This window comes from Chanos chanos, chromosome 9 (genome assembly GCF_902362185.1).
Source record: "Chanos chanos chromosome 9, fChaCha1.1, whole genome shotgun sequence".
Lineage (NCBI taxonomy): Eukaryota > Metazoa > Chordata > Actinopteri > Gonorynchiformes > Chanidae > Chanos > Chanos chanos.
In genome coordinates this window covers 14,072,719-14,097,427 of record NC_044503.1, presented here as the reverse complement: position 1 = coordinate 14,097,427, position 24,709 = coordinate 14,072,719, and the positions used below count along the sequence as shown (strand labels likewise).

The window sequence follows — 24,709 nt, the reverse complement described above, 5'->3', positions numbered from 1 at the left end:
GCTTTCATTGTCAGCAGTTCCCTGTGTCATAATTGCTTCCTGTATCTGTAGGGACTTTGATCTTACCTGTGAATCATCTGCGAATTATAAGTCACTTAACAGATTGTGCAGAAATTCAAACTAGAGACAATCGAAATTTATTAAACAATCAAACTGAAAAAAAAGATAGCGCTTCACACTTGAACAGTTCTAGATAAAAACAAACTAACAAACAAAAAAATGCCCCAATCTAGAATAATCCAAGTGCCTGTCAGTTATTCAATCAGGATATAAGTCCTGTAATCACTTAGACCAAGTGCTTGTTCATAGCCTCTGGAATGCTTTCAACTAATAATCCTACGCTTACAGGCACTCTCTCTCTATAGGCTACATTTAAATGGCACATGACTTGATCTGAGACACTACTCCTTCTTGTTGCCCCATTTGGCCATTTTATTGTTCACAGGAGTCTTCATGAACCTGCTGGACTTCATATACGCGGCTATCTTCTCCAGTCCCTGCAAACAAAATAATATTATAGATAACTCGTTATTTCAATATCAATAAAAATCAGTGAAAATTTCAGCATTAAAATGAGAGAAAAAAAGCACCCATGAAAACATCCCTGACTGTTAATATGGAAGCTCTATAACTGTATTTATTGAAGAGATCAGAGAGTACACTCATCGGCCAGTTTATTAGGCACCCCACCTCTCCAATGACAAACAAATCCCTCCCTAAAGTAGGCAGACAGACATCGAGGGATCTAGTCATTGATTGTCTAAACATCAAAAATGGGCAAAAACCACAGAGCTCATCTCTTGAGAGATGGCAGACCTTGTGAGTGTGGTACGGTTGTCGGTGCAAGGTACACCGCTTTCAGTGTGTCTTCAGTGCTTGCTTTTCAGACACAGTTGCAGTATGAGTTCATGGACCCATAAGTTAAGTTAAGTTAAGACCCATCCTGCCTGTTGTCAACCATACATGCTGGGGATAGTGGGACACTGACATAGAGAATCCTAATAATACAAAGTATGTCCCTTAATACCAACTGAGCAGTGTTCGAATGACTGCAGCTTCGCTAACCAGGTATAACTCTTCATTTCTGCAGTTTCCTCCTCGCATGCAAATTTCAACCAAGAATATGTACCGTGTACCCAAACAGATTTTGTTTCAGAACGGTTCCAGGAACCTGTCAGTGAGTTCACTTGCCTGGAGTGGCCTGTGCTGTGCCCAGACTGTATAGAATAGATTAAAAAACTGTTTGCACATATATGATGCCAACATGTTAGCATAGACCCTTCATCCCCATGATATGTTTCTCACCCACCGCCTGAAAATTCAGCCTGTTCTAGAGGCCGGTCCGGGTTTGACCCAGTGCTAGATGAGAGTACTTAAGATGGCCACTATGCGTTCAAACGTCCAAAAATCATGGCTAATTAGAGCTGTAACAATTCCAAATGTGGCTGTACAATAAATTGTCTCAGAAATAATAGCGATTAACAATATAATTGTCTCTTTTGGTCAAATTTAAAAAACATTTATTTATTTATTATTTTTCAACAAATTAAAGTTCTAAATGAATCCCAGGATACATCATTTGTTTCACTATCATGTGACCCAGATAATGTAATAACACAAGTACACGGCCTATGACAGCAGGCTGACAGTCTAATCCCTCCCCAAATGACTGATTGTCCAATCGTAGTTTAGATGAACTCAGTTGGGCTTGCAGACTCCCCACATTTTGACAGGACCAATGGGACAGTGCCAAGCGATTTTTTTTTACCAACACTAAATCAAAACTGCAGTGGAAACCAAACCTGTATCAGTTTAATGTTATGGGCATTTCTCAAAGGAACAACACCGCTCCTCACGAAACTGCCCAATTCTGTTTGGGTTTTTAATGTTCGAAAGCCGACTTGACTTCACAGCTGTAAATCAATGCGGGCGGAGCGTCCTCTGATAGGACAGCTACTGTTCTGTCGCGCTACAGGGTGCACGTGGGCATTGGAAACGTGTGTGATGGATGCAAACAAAAGCATGACCATGCTTTGACCCATCTCAAAAAACAAACAAACAAACAACAAAAAAAAACGCGTTCACGTCAAAAAATTGCGGTTAAACAATTATGAAATAATTGTGAGAGGCCTATGTCTAATGTGTCTAAATTCACATGAGCCATACCTCGAAGCGGTCGAGGAACTCCCTGAGGTTTTTGAAATCATCAAGGCACTTTGGTTCAAACATGCGGTGCTGGTCCAACAGCTCGTACATGATAAAGTCCACAAAAGTGATCTAAATCACAGAAGAGTACAAAATCAGGTTCAGTATCTAACACAAATCCACATTCCTTTTATTACTAACATCAAAACATTAAGACAAAAGCTATAGTAAATCTATTTCAGAATTTTAGTTTTCTGTCATTTCTTTATTTTTTCCCCTCCTACAATCATAGTAAACATAGCAAACAGTTATATTTTGTACAGAGTGGGTTTAATTAACAGAAACCAGCGGAGAAGTACCTTATCACCAGCAAACCACTTTCTGTCTCCCAGAAATGCAGAGAACTCTTTCAGAGTTTGTGGGAGTTTCTCTAGGTATCCTGCCTTCAGTCTATCCTGAGATCAAACATACAGAGGTAATGACTTTTGGGTGGGACAGCTCCTTTCTAAATAATGTATTCACAATCACATTTTTAAAGGTATTATTAGTAGACTTTCATCAAAATAGTTCTGAAAATGCAAAACATATTTCAAGCAGTTTGTTCATAATATGAAAGGGTGTAAATTCAAAAAGTATTAAATGTGTAAAAGCTTCATCGCTTCTAATGTGTTAAAAGTGAAATCAATAGCTCTGTTTTTAAAACAGTATCATAGCCAGTGATTAGGCTGAGATCAAAATGATGGTAAACGGTACTAATAGTGGTGACTCACATGGTCAGCGTAGCAAAGCCTGACAAAACCGTTACGAAAATCCATCGCCTGGTTTTCTAAGATGTCAACTCGAATTTGTTCATCTTCAGTCTCTCCACCTACAGACACAGACAGAGAAAGGACACAAGAGTAACCCGGTCTAATCACGACACAACACTGCCTATGTGCTTTCACGTGTTTACATTTATATTTTTAATAAGAGCATTCAAAAGAACAACAAATGACACTTACCACATAGTAATGAAGTGCATTTTGAGAAAAATAACTGAAATGGACAAAAGCCTCACCATTTCATTGAATCAAAAATTGGTTTTCAGGAGTGAAGACTTACAGAGTTTATGTTTGCGGGCAATGTATCTCATGATTGCATTGCTCTGAACAATCTTCCTGTCTCCATCCTCAAGATAGGGCAGCTGAAGCACAAAATTTCATTTCAGTTTCAGTTCAAGATACGACAAACCATCAAATTATTTGAATCGCCAAACACTTACATTAGGAAAGTCCATTCCAAGTTTGTACTTCTCGTCAAACCAACAGCTCTTGTCATAGTTAGGGGCTGTGCGATACAAGAGAACATGAATTAGAATACGTCTTGATAATAATTTACTTAATCCGAGTAAAAATCACTTCCGTATGCAAAACATACAAAACCCAGAGAGAACACAGTAGCCTAGCTCATTTAACTACACAATCACCCTCCTCTTTGCTCTTGGTAAAGATGAAATTTGGGACACGGCTTGAAGAAAGAAGGTTAGACTATATCATGGATATTTACGAATTTTTACCTTCGCCACACGAATACACTTTCTCTTCATACTTAGTTCCAGTGTATTCCAACAGCAGACGGATTGGCTGGGCCAGCTGTTAAGACACGGAAAAATCCATAATGGGAAAACTCGGTTAGTCGATTAAATTTGTGTTTGAACTGACAACTAAGGGAGTGTCTACAATTATGTTTTAATATTTCTAGTGGGCGACAACCAGTAATGCAACATTTGCATTCTTTTGCTGTTCTGTGATGGCGTGCCGACCGCGAAACTTGCAAACTGGTCGAGTGGCATGCTGAGTGGGCTACGCTATTCCAGTATTTCTGCACCAGGTTACAGATATTTGATATTTATAACACTCAAATCAAACACGTTATTTCCTCTCGAACATTCACGAAAAAGCACGTGCGCCGCCTTTTGTTGCCGAATCAGAGTTACATAGCTACACTGTTATGAAACACTCTAGGGAGCAATTCGTTTGCTGGAATGTAAACTACGTTCCTAATTGGCCTCCCAAACCAGTACAAGTGCAACAGACATGATGTATGCAAACGTCTTGTGGTCATAGTCGCTGTCTTTTTGAAGACTTTGAGGAGCTGCACTAAATGCTCGCATTAACGTAAGTATTGACTTAAACTACGAAAATATTCAGCATTACTCAAGCGTGCCTCAAAAAAAAAAACTTACCCCACGGATATCCCAGTACGCTAATTTCATAGACATTTTCTATTTTTTGCAGACTAGCAACACCACACCAGCTAAACTGTCTCAGCAAATTTACAATGACAGTCATTTGAATGTGAACCGGCGTTCGATTCAGAAGCTGCAGTACTAACAACCAATCATGGGGAAGTGGGCGTGTTATATAACTCCACTTGTAGCCTTGATGTGTGGCCTGCGAGGGCACCAGTCCGAATGAAAGGCGTACTGAAATAAACTGGTCTCTTACAACAAACACGTATTAACATATTGGACAATTTGCAGTTCATAATTTGGAATTGTAAAGACAGTTTTTAAATTTGACCATAGAAGGATTAATGTCTCATTAACCACATATTAAGTGTCTTTTTAGATCTAAATCATTCGTTTGCTTTGGATTGTTGTGCACTATTCCAAAGTATGGGAATGTCGAAAATTCATTTATTTCTCTCACACTGCTTCTTTAAGAGGAAAAAATATAGATTTGTTTATGTTAAAGCCTGACACCTTGGTAAATTCACTTGCACACTTTATAATTTTATCAATTTGTTCTTTTTTTTTTAGGGTAGCTGTAGTATCATCAGTCTCAGACTGATCCTAATATTGTTACCAGTATTTCACCTTTGTATAAAGCCAGACGGTTCTTCATCAGTGATTGTGTTTAAATCTTTTTTACTTAGTCTCTTAGCAAACAGTATCTCTCAGCAAATATTCTGGTGTCATAATTTAGTAATCTGACTGGACTCATATTTTCTATATATTATTCTATATATTTTTGCGACAGCCAGTGTTTCCTTAGTGATTTTAATTTTACTCCTAGATTCAAGCTTCCCCTGATGTAGGACAGTTTTCAAGCTTCATGAACTCACAGTGATTCCTAAAGGTCTGCAAAATACATGCCAATATTAGATCAAAATCATTTTGGTTTTGGAATATGCAACCAAACTCTTAGGATAAACCAACATGTAGATTTTTTGACCCATATTAATTTAAAAATGCAGTTTCTATTTTTGGAACTTTTTCAGTTCACTTTCATATCTTGTACATATATTGAATATAATGTGTATATCAAATGCATGCATATGAAATGTTTGTGTGACAAACAATCATTTTTTAACACTGCACTCTTTCAGTATTTCTATAGACAGATTTGTAAATAAGGAAACATAGTGATGTGCTGTCACATTTCTAGTTTTCTGTGAGTAAAAAAAAAAAACAGCTTTTTATGATCAGAAACTGAGTCAAGCAGCAGATATTCAGTTTCATTTTTATATGAACGTACCATATTTCAAAATAAATAACACTAACAATCATTCAAATGCAAACACAAAATAAAGCCACTCGACCTTTGACAACGAACTCCCCAAAAGATATTACAAAATATTACACTGTTGCACATAATAAATTGGTCAAATGAAAAATATAAACACACATATGAAAGAACGAAGGCGTAATATGAGGGGTCAAGTATGGAATTAGAATGGGTTTTCATGTATAGGATTAGAACTGAACGTTCTTCCACTGAACCCACTCAGTCTCTTCAGATATTCATTGACCAGACCTGGGTCAGTTGAGCAGTTTAATCTCTGACCTTGTTCCAACACTCCTACAAAGCTCCCTAACTTTGTGACTTTTCCTCATTTTAGTCAGAAGATGACTGGATCATTACAACACCTTTTACATAAGTTATATGACATGTATGTGGTCTTAAACATGCTTAATTTATGGGAACATCCAAGAGAGCATAGACACAAGGTTGGGGATCATGTGAGCGTATTGGAACACAGCCCCATTCACTCAGATATTTCTCATGTGAACTTGCCCAGGCTCTATCACAACCCACTGCAGGAAGGGTTTTTTTTGCTTCATTGCCTGCTCTGTGGTCCCACGGTCATGCAGAGACTTCCCTCCTCCTCGATAGTGTCCAGGGCTTCGGTGCGGATGGCCTGTGTGATCAGGTTGAGCTCCTCACACAAGGTCTCATAGCGGTATGCCACACGGATGTCAGGCACGTTGGTTCGGCGGATGTCATTGCCCTCCTGTCCCTCTCTGATGTAATCAGGGCCGAGCCAGTAGCTCTTAACCTGCAGAGAGGACATGTCCATCAGTATCATAACAAGTCCCCTAAAACAACAGTCCTGTCTACGGTCAAGAGCTAAGTGGGAAAATATTATGGAGGATCCAGTACATCAGAAGTGAAAAGTCCTACACTGGGAAGACCCGTAAGTTTTAAGGGTCATCAGTCAATCAGGATTCAGTAAAAGATTAAAAATTTAAAAAAAGTGGTGAGAAGACTCTTAAACTGGCCATTTAAAGCGATTACACAGTATAATCTTGAGATTTTGCTGAAGGTAGAGTGTGTTTTCGGTGGACAGTCTGGGGAGCAGAACATTGACACTGTAAAGGAAAGATGATGAGAACCAGTGTGGAGGTGTGTCAGTACCTGGTGGGTAAAGCCACTCATAAGCACACTGTTTCTGGCCAGTTCGCACATATCACAGGAGCTGAGTTTCCACACCTGAGTAGCAATGCTGTACTCTTCCATCAGAGGCTCCTGCAACATACACACATAGACAGTAATGTCAGTCAAATATATGCTTCACATGACTTAAGCTCATCATGTAATTGCCACTAGGCACAAATATGCTAAATGAAGTTTGGGATACGAGTAAACAAGGATAAAAAGGCTCTCATTTAATTTCATGGAGCTTCTTTGTTATTGTTGTTGTTGTTGTTGTTGTTTTTGTCTGAGGAGGAACTGACCTTGGTGAAATGAAACTGCAGAGGATCATCAGTGGATAAGGACACCATGAGGCCTCGGGACAGATACTCTGGCAGCGGGTTGCGATGGTAGCTAAGGAAAAGGCTGTTGTTGCTTAGGGGAGACATGGCAATGCCAATCTGAGCCAGATAATACAGATACTGCAAAACAGGTGCCTAGGTAAAGAGAAACAACAGACAACCCTAAATCAAATATCAGTTCTGACATTTATAACTTTCTATGGTACATCCCTTATCTCTGATTCAGCACTGCACTGCCTGGCTGACATTAAAAAAATAGGTGGACAGCCGGCATGACTCATTTTGGGATGATCTCATTCAGCGTAAAAGAGGTCATTTTTTCATTTATTTTTCTACCTCAAGCTCTTTTGTCCCTACCTATGTGGTTTATGGTCTACTGAAACTGTTTTTTTTAAAAGTATGTTTCTTTGTTATATTTTACTGATATTTACAGTATTCTTTACAAACTGTCTACTAGCATATAAGGGACTTGAAAAAACAGCCAAAAGTTTAAGTACACAGAAATTTAAATTTGTAAACACTGGCCACATAAATGGTAACATAAATGGTGCCACAGTGCATAAAAGGCAGTTAAGCAGAACTGAGCCCTCTATCAGTTAGAAATCTAGGGGCAAACAAAACATAGATCCAGCTATGAGACATCTATGATTTTAGGCAGGGTATGTGCTGTCTGACCTTCCTCAGGAGCAGTCCATGAGAAATGTTCTCTGACAGCATGAAACCAGACACCAGGTGATGAATGGGACCCGCTTCTCCACAGTGGGGCCGCAGGACAAGTGTGTTCATGTTCTGTCTCCTGCAAGGAGTGGAAACATAGAACCCCACGTGACCCCTACATTCAATAGTCATCAGGTGGATTATTACACTGTATCAAGTGGTTAGAGGATCACTCAACTCTTACTCAAGCTCAGTAGAACACATAAGAACTGTATTACTAAGAAGCACCTTCAAAAAGGGTCCACTCTTTTACTTAAACACTGAAAAAAAATGAGAGGTCTATGTAACTAGAAATATAGTATTATAGTCATATATTACTGGGACCTTTTTATATTTTATGCAACACTGAAGAATACAACTGCACATCTGGGGACTAGCTGATGGGTTTAACTTACATTTATGTTAAGTCTGGATGCTGGTTTGTAAAAGGTTTGTATAGATTTTTTTTTCTATCTAAACATAATGGCTTACTAAGTATCTAGCCATAATGGATCATCGTGAACATACCTGCGCAGGTGGTTAAGCACAGTCATGTTAGCGTACATGTAGTAGAGGTAGTAGGAATAGGGTGGGTTGTCCTCCTCTGTCCAGCTACCCGGCAGGGGACTGTCCAGGTTAAAAATATGATGCTCTGGTTTTGACTCATCATCCACACTGTCAAAACCCACCACCTAAAAACAAACAAACACAAAAAACACAACAGCAGAATATCAGGCTTTGTGGATGTCACCTTGCATAATCTATTCATCTCCAGTATAACCATTCGCATATGCCTCAGGCCATAGTGAAAATTGTGTTTATGGTAGAAGGCTATTTGCATATTTTTATTACCGTAGACAATATTATGTCAAATTATATGTTTGTGCCATCAGTAGCATAGCTATTGCGATGAAGCCATCCACAACGCTTTATTTTAATACCTCATGACTCATTGGCGTTGAATTCCATTCAACCATTACGAGCTTCAAATTGTCAGTCTTCCCTGTTTAATGTGAGTTGAACACGCCAGTGTGCGTGTGTATGGCCTCTATAAAAAAAAGTGATGTTCTGCGAGTCACAAGGGTTGGGCCTGGGAACACAGTGCTCAGGCATATGACTGAGTACTCACATGCTGTAGGAAGAGGTGCAGTTCAGGGTGACTGCTGGGATCCATTGTGGCCTCAAACAAAGGCATAAAGATATTCTCTAGCATTTCTTGGAAGTTGGACAGCTGCTTCTTAGTGTGATATACATCACTGTGAGAGAAGAAAACACAAAATAACGTTACTGCGGTTTCAGGCCACACTTAATTCTTACATTTTTTTTTCATATTTCGTTGTCTATGTCAGTTACAAAGACTAGTCACTGAAATCAACAGAAGCTTTGTGTTTGTTTTAAAGACACCATTATGATAACATTAGGAGCTGTACTTAAATTCAGTTGAAAGTGAATTTATTGTTTTTTCTTTTTTCATTCTTGAAGAAATTTCAATTTCTTAATTTCTGTTTCCCCGGATATATTTGAATGACGTGGCTGTTCTTATTATTAAAACATGAGTAGGCTGAATTCAAGCAGAGCAGTAGTGAAATGCATAGAGAGATGTGTTGTGAATCCTGATGCTAGCACTCACAAGAGACGGGGCACCTGTACGAGCCAGCGTACGTTATCCGAGTAAACGCGATGCCTGACGGCCCAGTGGGCCAGTTTATCCCATTCATCACGGGAACGACCGTATATGGACAAACGCAGCTCCGCGTTTTGGTACTTGCTCTCCTCCAGGTCAGACATCACTTCCTTAAACACATGCAGTAACACAGGCCCATCAGTAGGGGGCACTCAGAGAAAACAGACAAACAGTGCTCTGCGCTGAATATGAGTCATTTTCAGTTACTAAGCATTACCTTGATAATGTGTCCGAAGTATTTGCCTTCGATATAGTTGTCCGTTTTGATGAAGATCTCTCTGAGAATGGACTCACCGATGGGGTTATATTTGGCATTGAACTTGTCAAAGCGGTGGAAAGTGTTACGGTCCTGTTGAAGGGAGAAGTACATAGTGGTTGAGACCAGTCAAATCAGAGCTTTTTAGTTATTATAATTTAGGAAAACCGTTGGTATGACAACTTGAAATTAAATAGGTAGAACGATGCATGTGGTTATTCAGCTGTAGGATCGTAGACTCTTTTATTTTTACTTAGTTTCCCTTTACACTGCATCAGAACTGCTTAAGATCAACCACAATAAATGTTTCAGTTATCTACAATATGTTATATGATAAAACATAAAAAAAAAAAAACCTCACTACGGTTCATATCCACAAATTTGGAGAACAAATGAATGGCTTAAAGAATAATCTTGGAACAACTAGTGGTCAGATATTGTGTGGAACTGACCGCATGCATGTCCAGTGTGTCCACACTCAGATCGAAGGCAGTGAGGTTCATGCTCTCAAAGACCTCCCTGAGGGTCTGGCCACGCCCCTTCTCCATGTGCACTATCTCCTCCGGGTACTTTTTCATGGCCCTCTTAATGAAGCGTAGGAGGTGCTTCTGGTTCATGCAGGCAGAGGCGTGGATGTGGGTATCCACCTGTGAGAGGACAGACAAGGTGGTGGCTTTGAGATACAGAGAAACTGGAAAGCATAATAAAAGGCATCCGACTACTGATGACAACTGAGGAAGACTCAGTTTATTCCTGAAATTCCTAAGTAATGAGGACACAGTAGCGTTATAATGTGGAACTATTAAAATGCGGGTTCTTCAAAATGACCCTGACCATAAAACAGGAAGGATTTGAGAGTCATAGATCTGTACTGATCCACATATTACTTACAATTTTTTGTTCCACTCAAAAATCATGGAACAGCCAATCAAATGGTTGTCCTATGTGACAGCCTACTACATTCATCAGTGAGGTTGACTGTTTCTTGCTCAGGCTGGGTCACCTCACCTTACGAATGTTGTAGAAATCACGATGGGGGACCTTCTTCTGCGCTGCCAGCTCTTTCATTTCATTCAGCAAGATGTGCATCTGAAATTTGGAGCTCAGGTACTGCAGGCGACGGTAGCAGAACGACTTCCTGTTGAACAATCCCACACAAACAAACAAAACAAGAGGGAGACTTAGCCTTATGTGGTGGTACATATTACAACTGGGAGTATAACAAAGCATTGCCATTTGCTTAATGTTCATAATGAGGTCTATACTTATACACTTACACTGGTCCGTTAATAATAAGGGCCATCATCACATTCATATCAGCAATATACTCCTGGAGATCTGGGTATGGAAGGTCCAATTCTGTGCCCCTAAAGATAGACAAACATGAGGTTTCCAGTTGAACTCACACAGATAAAAAATAGAGTATGAACTCTTGTGCAGTTGAAGTCTTTTTGCAAAGCGACTGTGTTTTGTTTAATCTGTAGACAAAACTAAAAATAATTCTCACTTCTCCATGGTGCTCTTGTCGGTGTAAACGTGAATCACACCATCCACCATCTTGCACCCGTAGCCTGTGTCAGGAGGCATGTTTTGGGGGTCTAGATTTTCATAGGGATGGGTCTCTGTGGCAGGCGGGTGCACTGGGGCATCTGTGGAGCAGAGACAAAGAAGAAACTCTTTCAGTTTTGGAGTCATATTCCTTGGGCTGTCCGAGTTGGAACAAAATGACAAAATATAGGACAAAACAACAACAAAAACCAACTAACCGACCAACCAACCAACTAACTAACCAGCTGACCAACCAACCAACTAACCGACCGACCGACCAACCAACTGGCAAAATTGCTGTTACTTTGCAGTTAGCAGCGGATATTACACCAAAACCCTTCTTTAAAGCTCAAACATATTTATAATACCACCCAAACTGTAGGTAACCTCATGACTCTCAGTGGTCATCTTCAGACATGGCGTACCTGGTGTGAGGGAAGTCTCTGGGACCTCTTCGAATACGTTGAGGTCCAGAGGTCTGTCCCCCAGCTCCTGGAGGTAGCGTGTGGTGGTCCTACAGAAGCTCTGCATGGACTGGGCCATGTACTTTTCCCTGATGAAGAGGGCTTTCACCACACACTTTGCAGCATCCAACAAATCAGTGAAGGGCACCTGTATGAGGTGGAGGTGGCTGGATTTAACAGTTTGTATTACTTTCTTTGTGATGCAGAACAATACATTTAGCGTCTGGTCATGGTCACTGATATTTCCTCTTGCCTTTCAATCCAGCTCAGTGCTACTCAGTGGTTCTGACAGTAGCAGCTGATTAGACCAATTATGTTCAGCTGTTTTCAGTTACCACTCCCTTAATACATAGTTAGACAGGAAAAAGGAAAAGAGTCCCAGCACGGGAAATGAAACTCACTGGTAGTGAGAGTGTGATGGTTGTCTGTTATGGCTATCTGGAGAATGTTTCCTTTCTAATTAAAGCTTTGGGCAGCTTGTCACTATCACTCTAGTCTGAGAAACAGCAAATGGCGTGTTGTTTTTATCAAAACGTTTTCAGAGTGTTTCTCTTTTTCCCAGACTCACTCCACATTTTTCCTCTCCAGAGATGGTAACCCGCTGATATTCCCGCTCAGGTGGCAGCTCTCTCTCCGGAGCGTGGTCCATAGCCACTTGATTCTGCTCCTTCAGGTACCTGTGCAAGCATATAAACAACAGGAAGCAATGTTGAGACACATTTCATGATGTGTCATGAGTAAACATGCGTCGAACTACGACCTCAGGAGACAATATAACTAACTTTTCCGATACACGACCTGAAAAAGGAAGGCGGTGAAGTGAAAGGACATATGTGTAAATGTAAAACCTAATTTACTCACTCAAGGTCACTGGCACTGTCTGTCTTCATGAACTCCTGCTTGGCTCGCAGTAAGATGTCAGGCTCAAACCTGAGTAGAAAAGATTCTGCATGAAACTGATGCTACAGGTTTGATTTCTTTTTTTGTGTGTTACATCACCTGATTACGTACTGCTAAACGAAATGTAAACACAGTGACTTCCTAGGATACGGAGTGGGCTGTGTTTGTGGAACAGATTCTCTGGCCCGACTTTAATTGCACTAATACGGTGGCTCTCGGCTCTGGCTCAGAGGACCCTTGAGAAAGCATATTTTTGCATTAGCACTGCACTGTTGCGCCTGATTCAGTTCATCTGCAGATTGCCTGGTCCTTGGCCTCTAGAACTAAGTGCGCTAGCAGTGCAGTGTAGTGGGCCCAAAGGGCTTGAGTTGAGAAACGCTACGATGATATAGTGTTCTCTTACTTGACATCCTGGCTGATCTGTCGCTCTAGTCTGTGGCGTTTCTCCTCCAGCTGCTCGATGGGACTGTCCTCTGGGAACTCGTACGGGGCGCTGCGCATCTCACTCTCTGCCAGGCTGCGTGAGAACAGCTCCTAGACACACACACACACACACACACAAACACACACAAACAAATACACACAAACAAACACACACACACACAAACAAATACACATAAACACACACACACACACACACACATTTGTATTCATATATTAGTGTGGATTTCCAAATGACTGCCACTTTACAGTAATTCTAAAGTATAACACTTATTAAGTGTAAATATGTACTTACTTTATACAGGAAGTATAACGTATAATAACCTGACCATAACACTACCTCTGAACCCAATCTTAATCCTAACAAAGGAAATGTCTTATACTTTATGTTTAACCGATAACAACGATATCTCAATGCTCTGGGGACCAACAAATGTCCCCACAAAACCACCACTTGTTACATGTTTATGTCATAATGGGGAAATTTAGTCCACATAGCATCAAAAACGCATGATACACACACATAGACACACACACACACACACAGAGGGAGGGAGAAGAAAGGCATTCATAGAGCAATCAGCTGTTGGATGAACTCAATGAACTATGAAAGCCTCCTTTGTTATGGAGTTACTTCTGGGCATGTATGAATAAAATGAGATCCCACCTCTGCAATTTCCTTGTATTTGCCATCCATGGAGGTACGCAGGTCAATCGGACAGTGTTTAAGAGCGACAGGGTTTCCGGGCAGGGAGTGCTGTGTGGTCAGGAGGTGACGGCCAACGCGGAGATCTGCGAAACAGAGAGGATAAGTAGTGATGAATCAGAAATCCGAACTCAGGTGGATTGTCTTTCAACAAGTTCTGTCCACAACACTAGCACTAAATTAACACTTAGCTGTGGGATTTATGAAACAGTCAGCTCCGTAATGGCTATTTGCTTGATTTGTACTGTGCCTGTTTTGCATGAATAAATGTAATTGTAACACTGACATTATTCAATAAGCACTAAGAATGTATATAGGGGTTTACAAGGACTTGTGTACACTTTCTTAATGTTAATTTAACATTGGTGAATCTGCTATGTTAAAAAGCTGACAAGATGTCAGGGAACAAATCCATACTGAGTGCTGACACAGGCAGAAAACCTCGTCTGTTATATCATGAATAACACCCTTTTTGCTCTCATTAGAAAATGCTCATTAAAAATTGAAATTAAAGATGTGGGGTAGAAATCCTCTGGATTTGTCTTGTTTCAGGCTTTTTTTCCCTTTTTTTCGGTGAAACCTCCCTCTTTGCAGCCCTTCACTGCCATAGGTTCCCGCCATAGGCCACCATATTGTTTTTTCTGGTGATGTGGCCTTTTTCAGTGTCTCACAAAAAAAAAACAGACAATAAGCCTTATAACAGAGGCAGTTGTCGCCTCCAAACACAATGGAGCATTCAGCTGAAAAAAGAGACCCGGTGCTCGCAGATGTCATGGTCATTGTCTCTCAGAAAACTTCTCATTATAGTAATCATCCAATTCAATTATTATCAAACTGCTGAGGCTGGTGGTGGATTCAGACTTCAGAGATAGATGTTTTAGTTTTGATGTGAATTTTAAAAACAGAGTGGTTGTGTTAGAGGCAGAGTTAATATCTCCCCTTTCTGGTCTCATGGGCTCTTCTGTCTGGTATCTATGAACAATATTAATTTCCTTAAATACTCCAGCTTTATGAAATATTCAAGATCTCACTAAATATTTAATTACTACTCTCAAGTCCCTGAACCCCAGAAAGTTCATGCTGAGCCAACACACATACCTACACACACTCAGCTGAGGAGAGAAAGAGAGAGAGAGAGAGAGAGAGAGAGAGAGAAAGAGAGAGAGAGAGAGGGAGGGAGGGAGGGAGGGAAGGAGAGGGCACCTGTCTTTCCAGAGACACATCAATTGTATTTATGAAACTTTGCTATCAGTAGTATAAGTCTGCTCCTTTGTGTTTCCTTAGTAGGTAAAAATCAGTGATCTCAATATGAACCCCTTAAAAATGTTTCAGCCTTGAATGTGATATTACTACATATTATTCATGCAACACACTTTCTTCATTTTTACATTAAAATTTATGAAGTCAAATTCCAATCTTACTCCAAATTAACCTGGGATGGTTTAGTGGGGTACCTGCTACATCACAAAGAGTGTTGCATGCCTCATAGTTTCTCTATCACAGAGAGTGTTCAATGCTTCTCAGTTTCTCTATCACAGAGTGTTCCATGCTTCTCAGTTTCTCTATCACAGAGTGTTCCATGCTTCATAGTTTCTCTGTCACAGAGTGTTCCATGCTTCATAGTTTCTCTATCACAGAGTGTTCCATGCTTCATAGTTTCTCTGTCACAGAGTGTTCCATGCTTCATAGTTTCTCTATCACAGAGTGTTCCATGCTTCATAGTTTCTCTGTCACAGAGTGTTCCATGCTTCATAGTTTCTCTGTCAGAGAGTGTTCCATGCTTCATAGTTTCTCTATCACAGAGTGTTCCATGCTTCTCAGTTTCTCTATCACAGAGTGTTCCATGCTTCATAGTTTCTCTATCACAGAGTGTTCCATGCTTCATAGTTTCTCTATCACAGAGTGTTCCATGCTTCATAGTTTCTCTGTCACAGAGAGTGTTCCATGCCTCTCAGTTTTTTCTATTCCAGAGAGTTACTGAACATCTCCTTCACTGTCAATGTGTTTCTCATTCACTCGTTACCTGACATTCTCTTTTAGGGCCTTAATACCTGAGGCTTGACCCTGTGAAAGACACGTTCACTTGAGCAATGAGCCACTGAATAGAGAAGAAGCTCCTCACTGTGGAAGCTACTGTAATATCTGACCTTAACAGTAATTACCAGTCCTTACCTGTAATTAGCAAAGTATACAAGGCTGAGAATGTGGACAGCTTTAAAAAAAAATCTCACACAGATGAATAGTGGATATTTATATAATCCAATGATTTTTTTTTTTGTACTGTGAGTGTATTTACAGTCTGTCTGACTCTGTCATTATGGATGTACATGAGAGTAAAAGAAATATTCATGTCTCTATCTGTGTCACGTGTAATGGGATCCGTGCGATCTCTGGTTTTCCATTGCTCGGCTCCACTAACGGCTGGTGTCATTTGAGCAGGCATTGGTGCCAGGGTTGTGTGCACACTGACAGACCAAAGTTTACCCAGAGGTCATTAGTGGGAGACCTTAGCTGTGTGAATTTGTGTTCACTCCACGAGGGCAGGTGGGGACGCTAATTAGCACAGTGACAGTTCATTAGCACCAAACAGAAAGTACACGGACAGACTCCGTGGGGCGGCATGCAAGCGCTGCTAATCTTCTCTCTCTCTCTCTCTCTCTCTCTCTCTCTCTCACAGGCACACACACACACATACACAGAGCACCCACTTGACACTTCCTACACAACACTGCACATAGAATTTTCTTTTAAAAAAATGCTTTCAGAAATATTTCTCTCAGGTTCCCTATGAGGCACAGTAATTACACACCACCCACATCTTAAGAAAAGAAGCGTTTAATAACAGAATTCTGCTAATACCAGTAAATAAATCTGTGTGAACTGTTCTCCTCTGCATAGTTTTATTACAGTAAAAACTCTCTGATACATCCCTTCATTTTCCTAATCCCTTCACACTCTTTCCAATGTCCCAAAAAAGTCCAACTGCTTTCTCAAACAGCGACCACAATCCTCGGTAAGAATGAAAGCCTTCAATATACACTCTCATCTTACTCCAGGCTTGACCACATACGCATACTTCTTCAAAGCCAATGAGAAAGTCGCTCTGTTTCCTGTGAACTTTATAAACAATCATTCTAACTCACGCAAGCTGTTAAAATCATGTTTCAGGTGCATGTGGTGCGTGTCTGCTCAGTGTGTGTTTGTGTTTTGGTTTTTTTTTTGTTGTTTTTTTTTGGGGAGAGTTGGAATCAGCGTGAGACCAAGCGACGGACAGCAGGATGCTGGGTATGAACACAGCCAACGGCAAAGGCAGCCGCATCCACTGGGCTGCATCTGATCCCCGAACGGCTGCTATATTTAGGTCTGTGAGTCCATGTATGGTTATGTAATTCCTTTATCCCTTTCAAATATATTAATACTGAGGGAAAAGCTTAAGAAGAATCATATTTTTGTTATAATAGGGCACGGCTGACTAAGCATCGTAATTGCATTACATCCATCATTTGGAGCACAGGTGATAAAATCTTCCTCTACTTACAATCCATAAACAAAACAAAACAAACAAAAAATATTTTAGCCCCAAGACACCAAGCCATGCTTCACCACGATGAACCGAAGATAATCATTTGACAATGCAGTTGAATGTGAACAGAAAAATGCTAAAAATTCAAAATGTGCTCATGGGAAACACTACAGACACTTTGCCCTTTCAGTGAGCCTCGAATTTCAGAGGTTCCAACAGTCTCTCTTTTTGAGTCTTCAGATTAACTGAACCTATTGATGCTTCTCTGTAGAGCAATATTGCCATGTACACAGCCTCTCTCCACTCAAACATAATTAGTGCACAATGGCAGTGTGTGGAAAACCCACGACATTTTTTTTTACTGTCAGGCTGGGCTGATGGAGGCTAGAGGCCAGAGATATCACATAATCAACAATTTCTTCCTCACTTCGCTGAAGCCACTTTTAGATTTAAAACCCAGTCTTCCTCTGTTTTTCTTTCTTTTTTTTTTTTATCAGCACCTCTACAGTAACTCACACCGAGGATTTGATATACAGTGAGGAGAATTTTGTGAGCTTTAAACCAATTCATAATATTGAATGGGTGTTTGCTGAAATCAGAAACAACCCAGTATATCATAACTCCCTCACTGACTCTGACTTCACTGCCACACTCTGCACGAGGTAGACAGAGAGAGGGTATGGAGAGAGACTGAGGCTTGAATTTTGGCCCAAGAGAAACCTTTAGACTGCGACACTTTTCACAAAAACATGTAAACTTACTACGTCAAACGCTCATTAGTACCATTTAAAACAGCTGTCATTATCGTAAACATTAGCAATGCTTTGGGGGAAGGCAAAGAGAGATTATTACCCTGTTGTGGTTGAATTTCTTCCACAGTCTTCACATTCACATTAGCTCACAGCCCTGACCACTATATGGTCGAATAGGAACCAATTTTAATGAAGGGTAGAGTTTTCCCTCCCCCTCTCAGTCTCCCCTTGCACTTCACTGTTATAAGCGCTTGATATGGGATCCATTTCAATTGCGCCTGTAGCAAAGCAGCAGAAAACAGTACTCCAGGGAAATCAATATAACTGCCTTCTGCTCGCCACACACAGGCAAACAGGAAGGTGCATGTACGCATATGCACATACACACATACACACATACACACACATACGCACACGCGCACACACACACACACACGCACACGCACACGCACACGCGCACACACACACACACACACACACACACACTAAACTAAACTAAACTAAACTGAATACTTATGGCTCCTTTGGGAACAGCACAAACTGGCAACAAAGCTGAGAGTTAAGAATTAAGAAAGGAGGGGAGAGGAGAGGAGAGGAGAGGAGAGGAGAGGAGAGGAGAGGAGAGGAGAGGAGAGGAGAGGAGAGGAGAGGAGAGGAGAGGCAACATGAGGTGAGGAGAGAAGAGAGAGGGGAAGAGAGGAGAGGAGAGAGATGGATTGGGGTAATTAAGCATACCTTTCCTTTACGATTGCGTGACCCGCCGGCAGAGGTAAGAGCGGCAGCTGCTAGTGAGACAGAATATGCCAAGCACTCTGAATTGGCTCTTTTATTTTTCTCTCCTGACAGATTAATGTGAGAGGAATGAAAGAAAAGAAGAGAAGGAGAGAGAGAGAGAGAGAGAGAGAGAGCGAGCTAGAGAGACACAAACAAATACACACAAACAGCACACTGAAACAAAAACACTGACAAAACAAAGTCACTCACTCACTCACTGATATGTACATCATCTGCCCTCTTCTCCTCTCACCCAGAGTGTACAGACAGTTGATGGAGTCATAGCACTGTATACCCTTCCCTCCCTCCCCCCTCATTCATCCTCAGCTTTCTGCGTCCTGCCAGCTGTCATCTTCCTCCTCATTTAAATATCTCTGACACCATGCCGGACTGTACCAGGTGGTGTGAAGGGGCAGGGGGGTGAGCCACGCTAACAGCACAATTGCCTTCACTCAAGCCTTAGGTTAGAGCAGGCTGTATTTCTCTCGTGTCCCCTAAAATTCTTATTTTTGTTCTCTCCCTGGCTTGCGCTGTGGAGACTGCAGTATGTCTAAGACTGCAAAAACAGCAGTTCAGTGTGTGAGACGTAATGAGACACAGAGAGAAGAATATGAATAAACAGTGAAACAAGGAGGAGGGGTTTCCTCTTTTTCGTAGTTTGTGGAAAGGGATGGAGTCCTCATTAACCTGAAACCTGTCACTTGTAGAGAATTAAAGAAATAGATGGATTTTACACTGCAATCTGTCAGCGGCGCATTTGGATTCATGTGAATGAACTCCAGCAAGGTTTTTTTTTTGTTTGTTTGTTTTTTTGAAACCAAACTGGTACATTTTTTTTTCCCAGGCCATCACTGTTTTATTACACTGAAATAAAGACTGTAATAAAACAGAGACTAAAACAGTGAATTAAACACCCTCAAATGCTAAGCTGTGAGCAGCAACCTCCCTCCACTTCCCCACTCTCTCTCTCTCTCTCTGCACTGTCATGATTAATATATACGACACAAAAGAGAAACACTCTCCTGCAGGTTCATCATGACCAGACCAGCGCTGGACACAGACAGAACAGCGACCCTGTCTGGACCAGAGAGTCCTAACAGTGCCATGTTCCTGCAGCCCCATGGTACACGGGATATGATCTCTATTCACATCTGGGCTGCAGATCAGAAGGTCTCTCATCAAAGTAAAACAAAGCTTTGGAGGAAAAAGCTCAGGTGTAGACATCAAACACAGTGAAGCGATCAAAAAGAAATGTGAACGTCACCGCGGTTCTAAATGTAGCCTTTAAGACAAATTGCTTTTCTATGCATTGTCATCTGTCTGGTAGGAACAGCACGTAATGGTGCGCTAATAGACAGTGAGTTGGGAGCAGACTGCATTGATTCTGATAACTGAAGCATATTAATGACAAAATGTGGCCATACCTCCACCTATGAGATATAAAGGGATAGAGAATAAAGGGATAAAATGGATCATAGATATGATTTTATGTGGCGAAAAGGCATTGTCAGTGAATAAAGGACTCAGGTCTTTATGCAGCAGTGAAGACCATGGAAAAAAGTTTGGATGTCTCTCTCCTGGTACTCCAGTACTGTACTCTAAATATATCAATAAATCAATTTGAACATTACATCAGAAATGCTATGAATTTTGTGTTATGCAAATGTCAAGATTTTCAATGTAATAAACCACTCTGATAAAGAACTTTGCAGGATTTACAACAAAGTGGCAAGTCAAAACCATACAGAAAAAAAGAAAATACTTATAACATACATCAAGTGACCGTTTAATGGGTCTCAGATAGATCATGACATTACATAATGCCAATCTTCCTACCTTCAGCACAGTCCTGAAATATTTCTACAAAAATTTGCGTGGAAGCTTGAGATAACGCTTTACCCAGTGACTGGTCCTCTGAAGGAGAAATTACAGAAGCAGAGGTTGGATCAGTCAAACGGAGCCTTTAAAAAAGACCCAACATCTGTGCTACCATAGAAAAACACAGCAAGACTCGACCACACCCACAGAGGTCGTAGTCCAAAGGTCAGCCATCTCCGACAAAGATTGGGAGATGAGGCCCCTATTTAAATCAGGGTGTACACAGGAAGTGTCAATCAGCTCTGTCTTATCTTGTCCACACCTTTGTCAACAAAAATTATTGCCTGGAGTTACTCAGCAACCCTAATGGTAGTTACCAAAGCTGTCCAGTGTTAGCCCGACCATTAACAAATCTGACAGCGGACAAAGGGTAGTCTGGTCAAAGGTGCCGTCTGACTAACATCAAAGCCATAGTAATTTGGAATAAAGAATTTATAATGCAGGCACAATGATCAATCAGGTTACAGATTAATTGTAAATCCTTTAGACAAAAAAATATATAGGCTATATATCAAAGATGAAGGTTTTTTCTTTTTATTTCATTTGACACTATCTGAGGAAATGACAGCTTTGCCCTACAAAGGCAAAGAGAATGAACTACGTAGAGAGTAAATCTGTGACAAAACCCCCCAATAGACTACTGTCCACCCAAATGTGTTGTAAGTAGATAAACGATCCTCTCTCTGAAACGCAGCATAACTGAACCAAGGCGGTTTGTTACAAGATAAAACAGACCCTAGTTTGGACTGTAACTTGGTTTTGACCAAATATGACCGTTATTCTGCCTTTGTGCTTTGCCAGAGCTGTTGACCCAAATTTGAAATACTTGGTAGCACACATACACTCCACATGCACACACCCACACACACACACATACACACACACACTCACATCCACACACACCCACACGCACGCACTCTTGTAATCAACAAAATGGACCAGCTGGACAGCCTCTAGAACTGAGACTAAACGACGTGTGTGGGTGTATACTACATTAATACCAAGTTGACACAAATGTTAGATGGGAACTGGGAGTATGAACAATATCTCTTTTTCAAACCGCCGTAAAAATGAGCAGTCTTGAGAGTTGATGAGGGACTTGTCGAGCTCAAAGCTCTCCCAGTTGTAAACACACAAGACTGTCAATGCAGTGCTAATTGAGAAAGATTACGCTGCTTGTTCGCTCAAAAGAACCAAGAACCAAGGAAAAAAAGAAAAAAGAAAAGAAAAGAAAAGGTACCCACAAGACAGCAGGTGGAAGAAATGTTTTGTGGGCTATCTGTTCTCTTTCCTGCTGTCTCAGAGAGGATGCAGAGACCTATTAGCTTGTCAAGCCTGTGAGAGTTTAATGGTACATTAGCTGTGGATCTACCATTACAGTAACCATTAGCAGACTGCTGAATGAGCTCACAACTGCTTGGGCACCATTTTAGATGCTGATTATGTAAATGTTAAATAAACAAATAAATAAATAAAAAGCTTGACATTAATGAAGATGTGGATGGTTGGCTCTGATGTTAAAATATGTATGCACAGAGTCTCGGACCTGCATTGCTGATTTTGTTTTGTTATTCATTTTAATCATTTTAATCCCAAAACCAGTAACAAATCAGTATTTTTTTTTTCAAATGAATATGTGAACATGAATGAAAATCCACTAACAATCCACATCACATTTATTCACTACTTAAAAAAAAAAAACAACCAAACAAACAAAAAACCAGAACAAAAACACCCTAGAAACTTCAGAACGGTTAATCGAGCGATCAAACGGCGACGTCTGAGGAGCAGCAGCACGACACCTGCTGTGTTCAGATAAGGAGACTCCCGCCATGGAGTTTGCCGCAGCCCTCATAAAATTAACGCTCAGGGCTAGAGAGGCGCGTCCAGAGCGCTGAATGAGACGCACACTCCAGCTTCAACTCGTTAAAAAAAAAAGAAAAGAAAAGAAAAGAAAGTATGAACCAGACCGTAGTAAATATGAGCTCAGTTTAACTTGTTTTCCTGCGTTATCAGCACTCATTTCCTGTTTATCCTATGTAAACCACAGCCATGTGGCGGGTGAAAGGAAGAGGGGATCTGATTTTAAATGATATTACTGGTCCACGGAGCATGGCTGGTCACTGTCTGTCTGGAGGGAAACTGTATTTTTCAGTGTGACAGACAACATGATTACATATATCAGAGGAGAAGCATTTTCTGGCATAAATGCTCCTCAACACTGACCTAAAGCCAGCAGTTCAGTTTTGTTTAGGATTTGATTTGATGATTGGCTAAATGTGAGCACACTACTATTTATACTCAGAAACATTAAGATTGGCTTTATTGCATCTCTTTAAACAGCAGGCTTGTTTTTTTTTTGTTGTTGTTGTTTTTTTTTTGAAGTGGGAATGTATTTGCACTGATTATTTCTCAGTACTTTGCAATACGAAAAGCCTGAGATAAATTCCCATATCTTCAGGAGCTGCTGAAATTTTGATAAAAAACTCAGATGATTGACAATATGACGGTTAAGGTTCATGCGTCATATGTTTTTTAACTGCCTATGCATGATACAAATACAGTTGGTGTGCCCCTTTAATCAACAGGTTTTGAAGTTTTAGAGATAATGGCACAGATTAGGCTATATTCTGCTGCATGACTTGAGCTCGCTGTTACCACTGGTTAAAGTGTGGACAGCATTTTCATAAAAATCTCAATTACTGTCATCAACAGGTATGAACATCATGTAAGCCTCTTCCACTGACTTGATCGCTGTGTATCTTTCCTTGTTCTCTTTCATGCAGCCCCCCCCCCCCCCCAAAAACCACACACACTTTCCACCCCAGCTGCCTAAACAAGCACACCATGCAACTGTGCAACCCAACATCACCCCCCCATACACACACGCACACACACACACACACACATGCACAAGCATGCACGCTTGCACGTACCTGTGTTTTACTCCACATTCTCTCCACTTACCTGCACTGGCTGTATACTGCAGGCTCCCTCTCTTTCTGAACGGGGAGGTGGGTTTCTGCATGCTTGAGGGCAGCTTAGAAGACATTTTTCCCGTTCCTGTATCTACGGCGATAGAAGTGTTGCTGATCAGAGGGCAGAGAGGGATGAGAGAGGGATGAGAGAGAGAGAGAGAGAGAGAGAGAGAGAGAGAGAGAGCGCGCGAGAGAGAACTATGATGCTGAGCAGACCGTGTCTGTGGGGAATTTGTTTGCAGTAAGGGGATGTTCCAGTGTGGGCTACAGCAAGTCCCCCACTCCCCCCGTTCCTCATTCTGCAGAGGAACTCTAGCTCCTCCTCCATCACTCACACCTCCTCCCCTCCCACACCAACGCTGTCACAAACCGGCAACACGGCACTCCATAATCGACCTTTTTTTGTGTGGTTGCCATGGCAACATTTGGATCTAGGTGGTCCGAATCAGAACAAGTGTGACAGTTAGGGTACGGTGTCCAGGCTCCCGAGAGAGAGGACTGGAAACCGTGTATTACTAGACGATGATACAGTTAAAAGAAACAGTCTGTGTGTAGTGCCGTGGTTTATGACATGACTGGACGCGACAGTGAAAATGTCAGGTTCCCGAGGCATGAGAAGTCTGAATCTGGCACAGTGCTGAATACACAAGTTAGTCAGCTAGAAAATTTCCGCACGGAGAAGTGAGCAGGGTTGAACAAGCTGAACTTACCGTTACTGTCACTGTTTGGCATTTACGAACACACAGTGCAAGGTACGGTTGAGATTTCAAAGATAAGTTGTTTGTAATTGACAGCCAAAACGAGTAACGATTGATAAACTTAGCTGGTTCAAACTGGACCTGTTTATAGACAAATGTTTAAAAAAAACAAAAACAAATATGTTGCGAGCGCGACCAGAGGGCAGAGAGTACCAGACTCCTTACGGG

General features: G+C 41.0%; 2 protein-coding genes across 2 annotated transcripts; both read right to left on the bottom strand.

Moving 5' to 3' along the window:
- Window positions 1-115: 115 nt before the first annotated feature.
- LOC115820412 (glutathione S-transferase Mu 3) lies at window positions 116-4,490 on the bottom strand. Its single transcript, XM_030783989.1, has 8 exons — window positions 4,370-4,490; window positions 3,701-3,776; window positions 3,407-3,471; window positions 3,247-3,328; window positions 2,916-3,013; window positions 2,505-2,600; window positions 2,167-2,277; window positions 116-497 (listed from the first exon to the last, which is right to left on the bottom strand). The coding sequence occupies exons 1-8, from the start codon at window positions 4,403-4,405 to the stop codon at window positions 402-404; spliced, it is 660 nt and encodes a 219-aa protein (XP_030639849.1). The 5' UTR covers window positions 4,406-4,490; the 3' UTR covers window positions 116-401.
- Window positions 4,491-6,246: 1,756 nt separating this feature from the next.
- ampd2b (adenosine monophosphate deaminase 2b) lies at window positions 6,247-23,857 on the bottom strand. The gene is made up of 18 exons (XM_030785226.1): window positions 23,773-23,857; window positions 13,840-13,964; window positions 13,135-13,265; window positions 12,693-12,761; window positions 12,400-12,508; window positions 11,793-11,979; window positions 11,327-11,468; window positions 11,097-11,186; window positions 10,828-10,957; window positions 10,272-10,466; window positions 9,781-9,912; window positions 9,510-9,673; window positions 9,009-9,135; window positions 8,408-8,571; window positions 7,859-7,979; window positions 7,145-7,318; window positions 6,825-6,935; window positions 6,247-6,465 (listed from the first exon to the last, which is right to left on the bottom strand). The coding sequence occupies exons 1-18, from the start codon at window positions 23,855-23,857 to the stop codon at window positions 6,247-6,249; spliced, it is 2,475 nt and encodes an 824-aa protein (XP_030641086.1).
- Window positions 23,858-24,709: the final 852 nt, after the last annotated feature.

Bases quoted from the DNA above. Each gene is read 5' to 3' on its own strand.
- LOC115820412 (XM_030783989.1), bottom strand. From the start codon at position 4,405: ATGTCTATGAAATTAGCGTACTGGGATATCCGTGGG. The intron at 3,472-3,700 runs GTAAAAATTCGT...TGTATCGCACAG, and splicing joins AGTGTATTCGTGTGGCGAAG to CCCCTAACTATGACAAGAGC. The intron at 3,329-3,406 runs GTAAGTGTTTGG...TTTGTGCTTCAG, and splicing joins TTGGAATGGACTTTCCTAAT to CTGCCCTATCTTGAGGATGG.
- ampd2b (XM_030785226.1), bottom strand. From the start codon at position 23,857: ATGTCTTCTAAGCTGCCCTCAAGCATGCAGAAACCCACCTCCCCGTTC. The intron at 11,980-12,399 runs GTGAGTCTGGGA...CACCTCATACAG, and splicing joins CTGGAGAGGAAAAATGTGGA to GTGCCCTTCACTGATTTGTT. The intron at 6,936-7,144 runs GTCAGTTCCTCC...TGTATGTTGCAG, and splicing joins TGCAGTTTCATTTCACCAAG to GAGCCTCTGATGGAAGAGTA.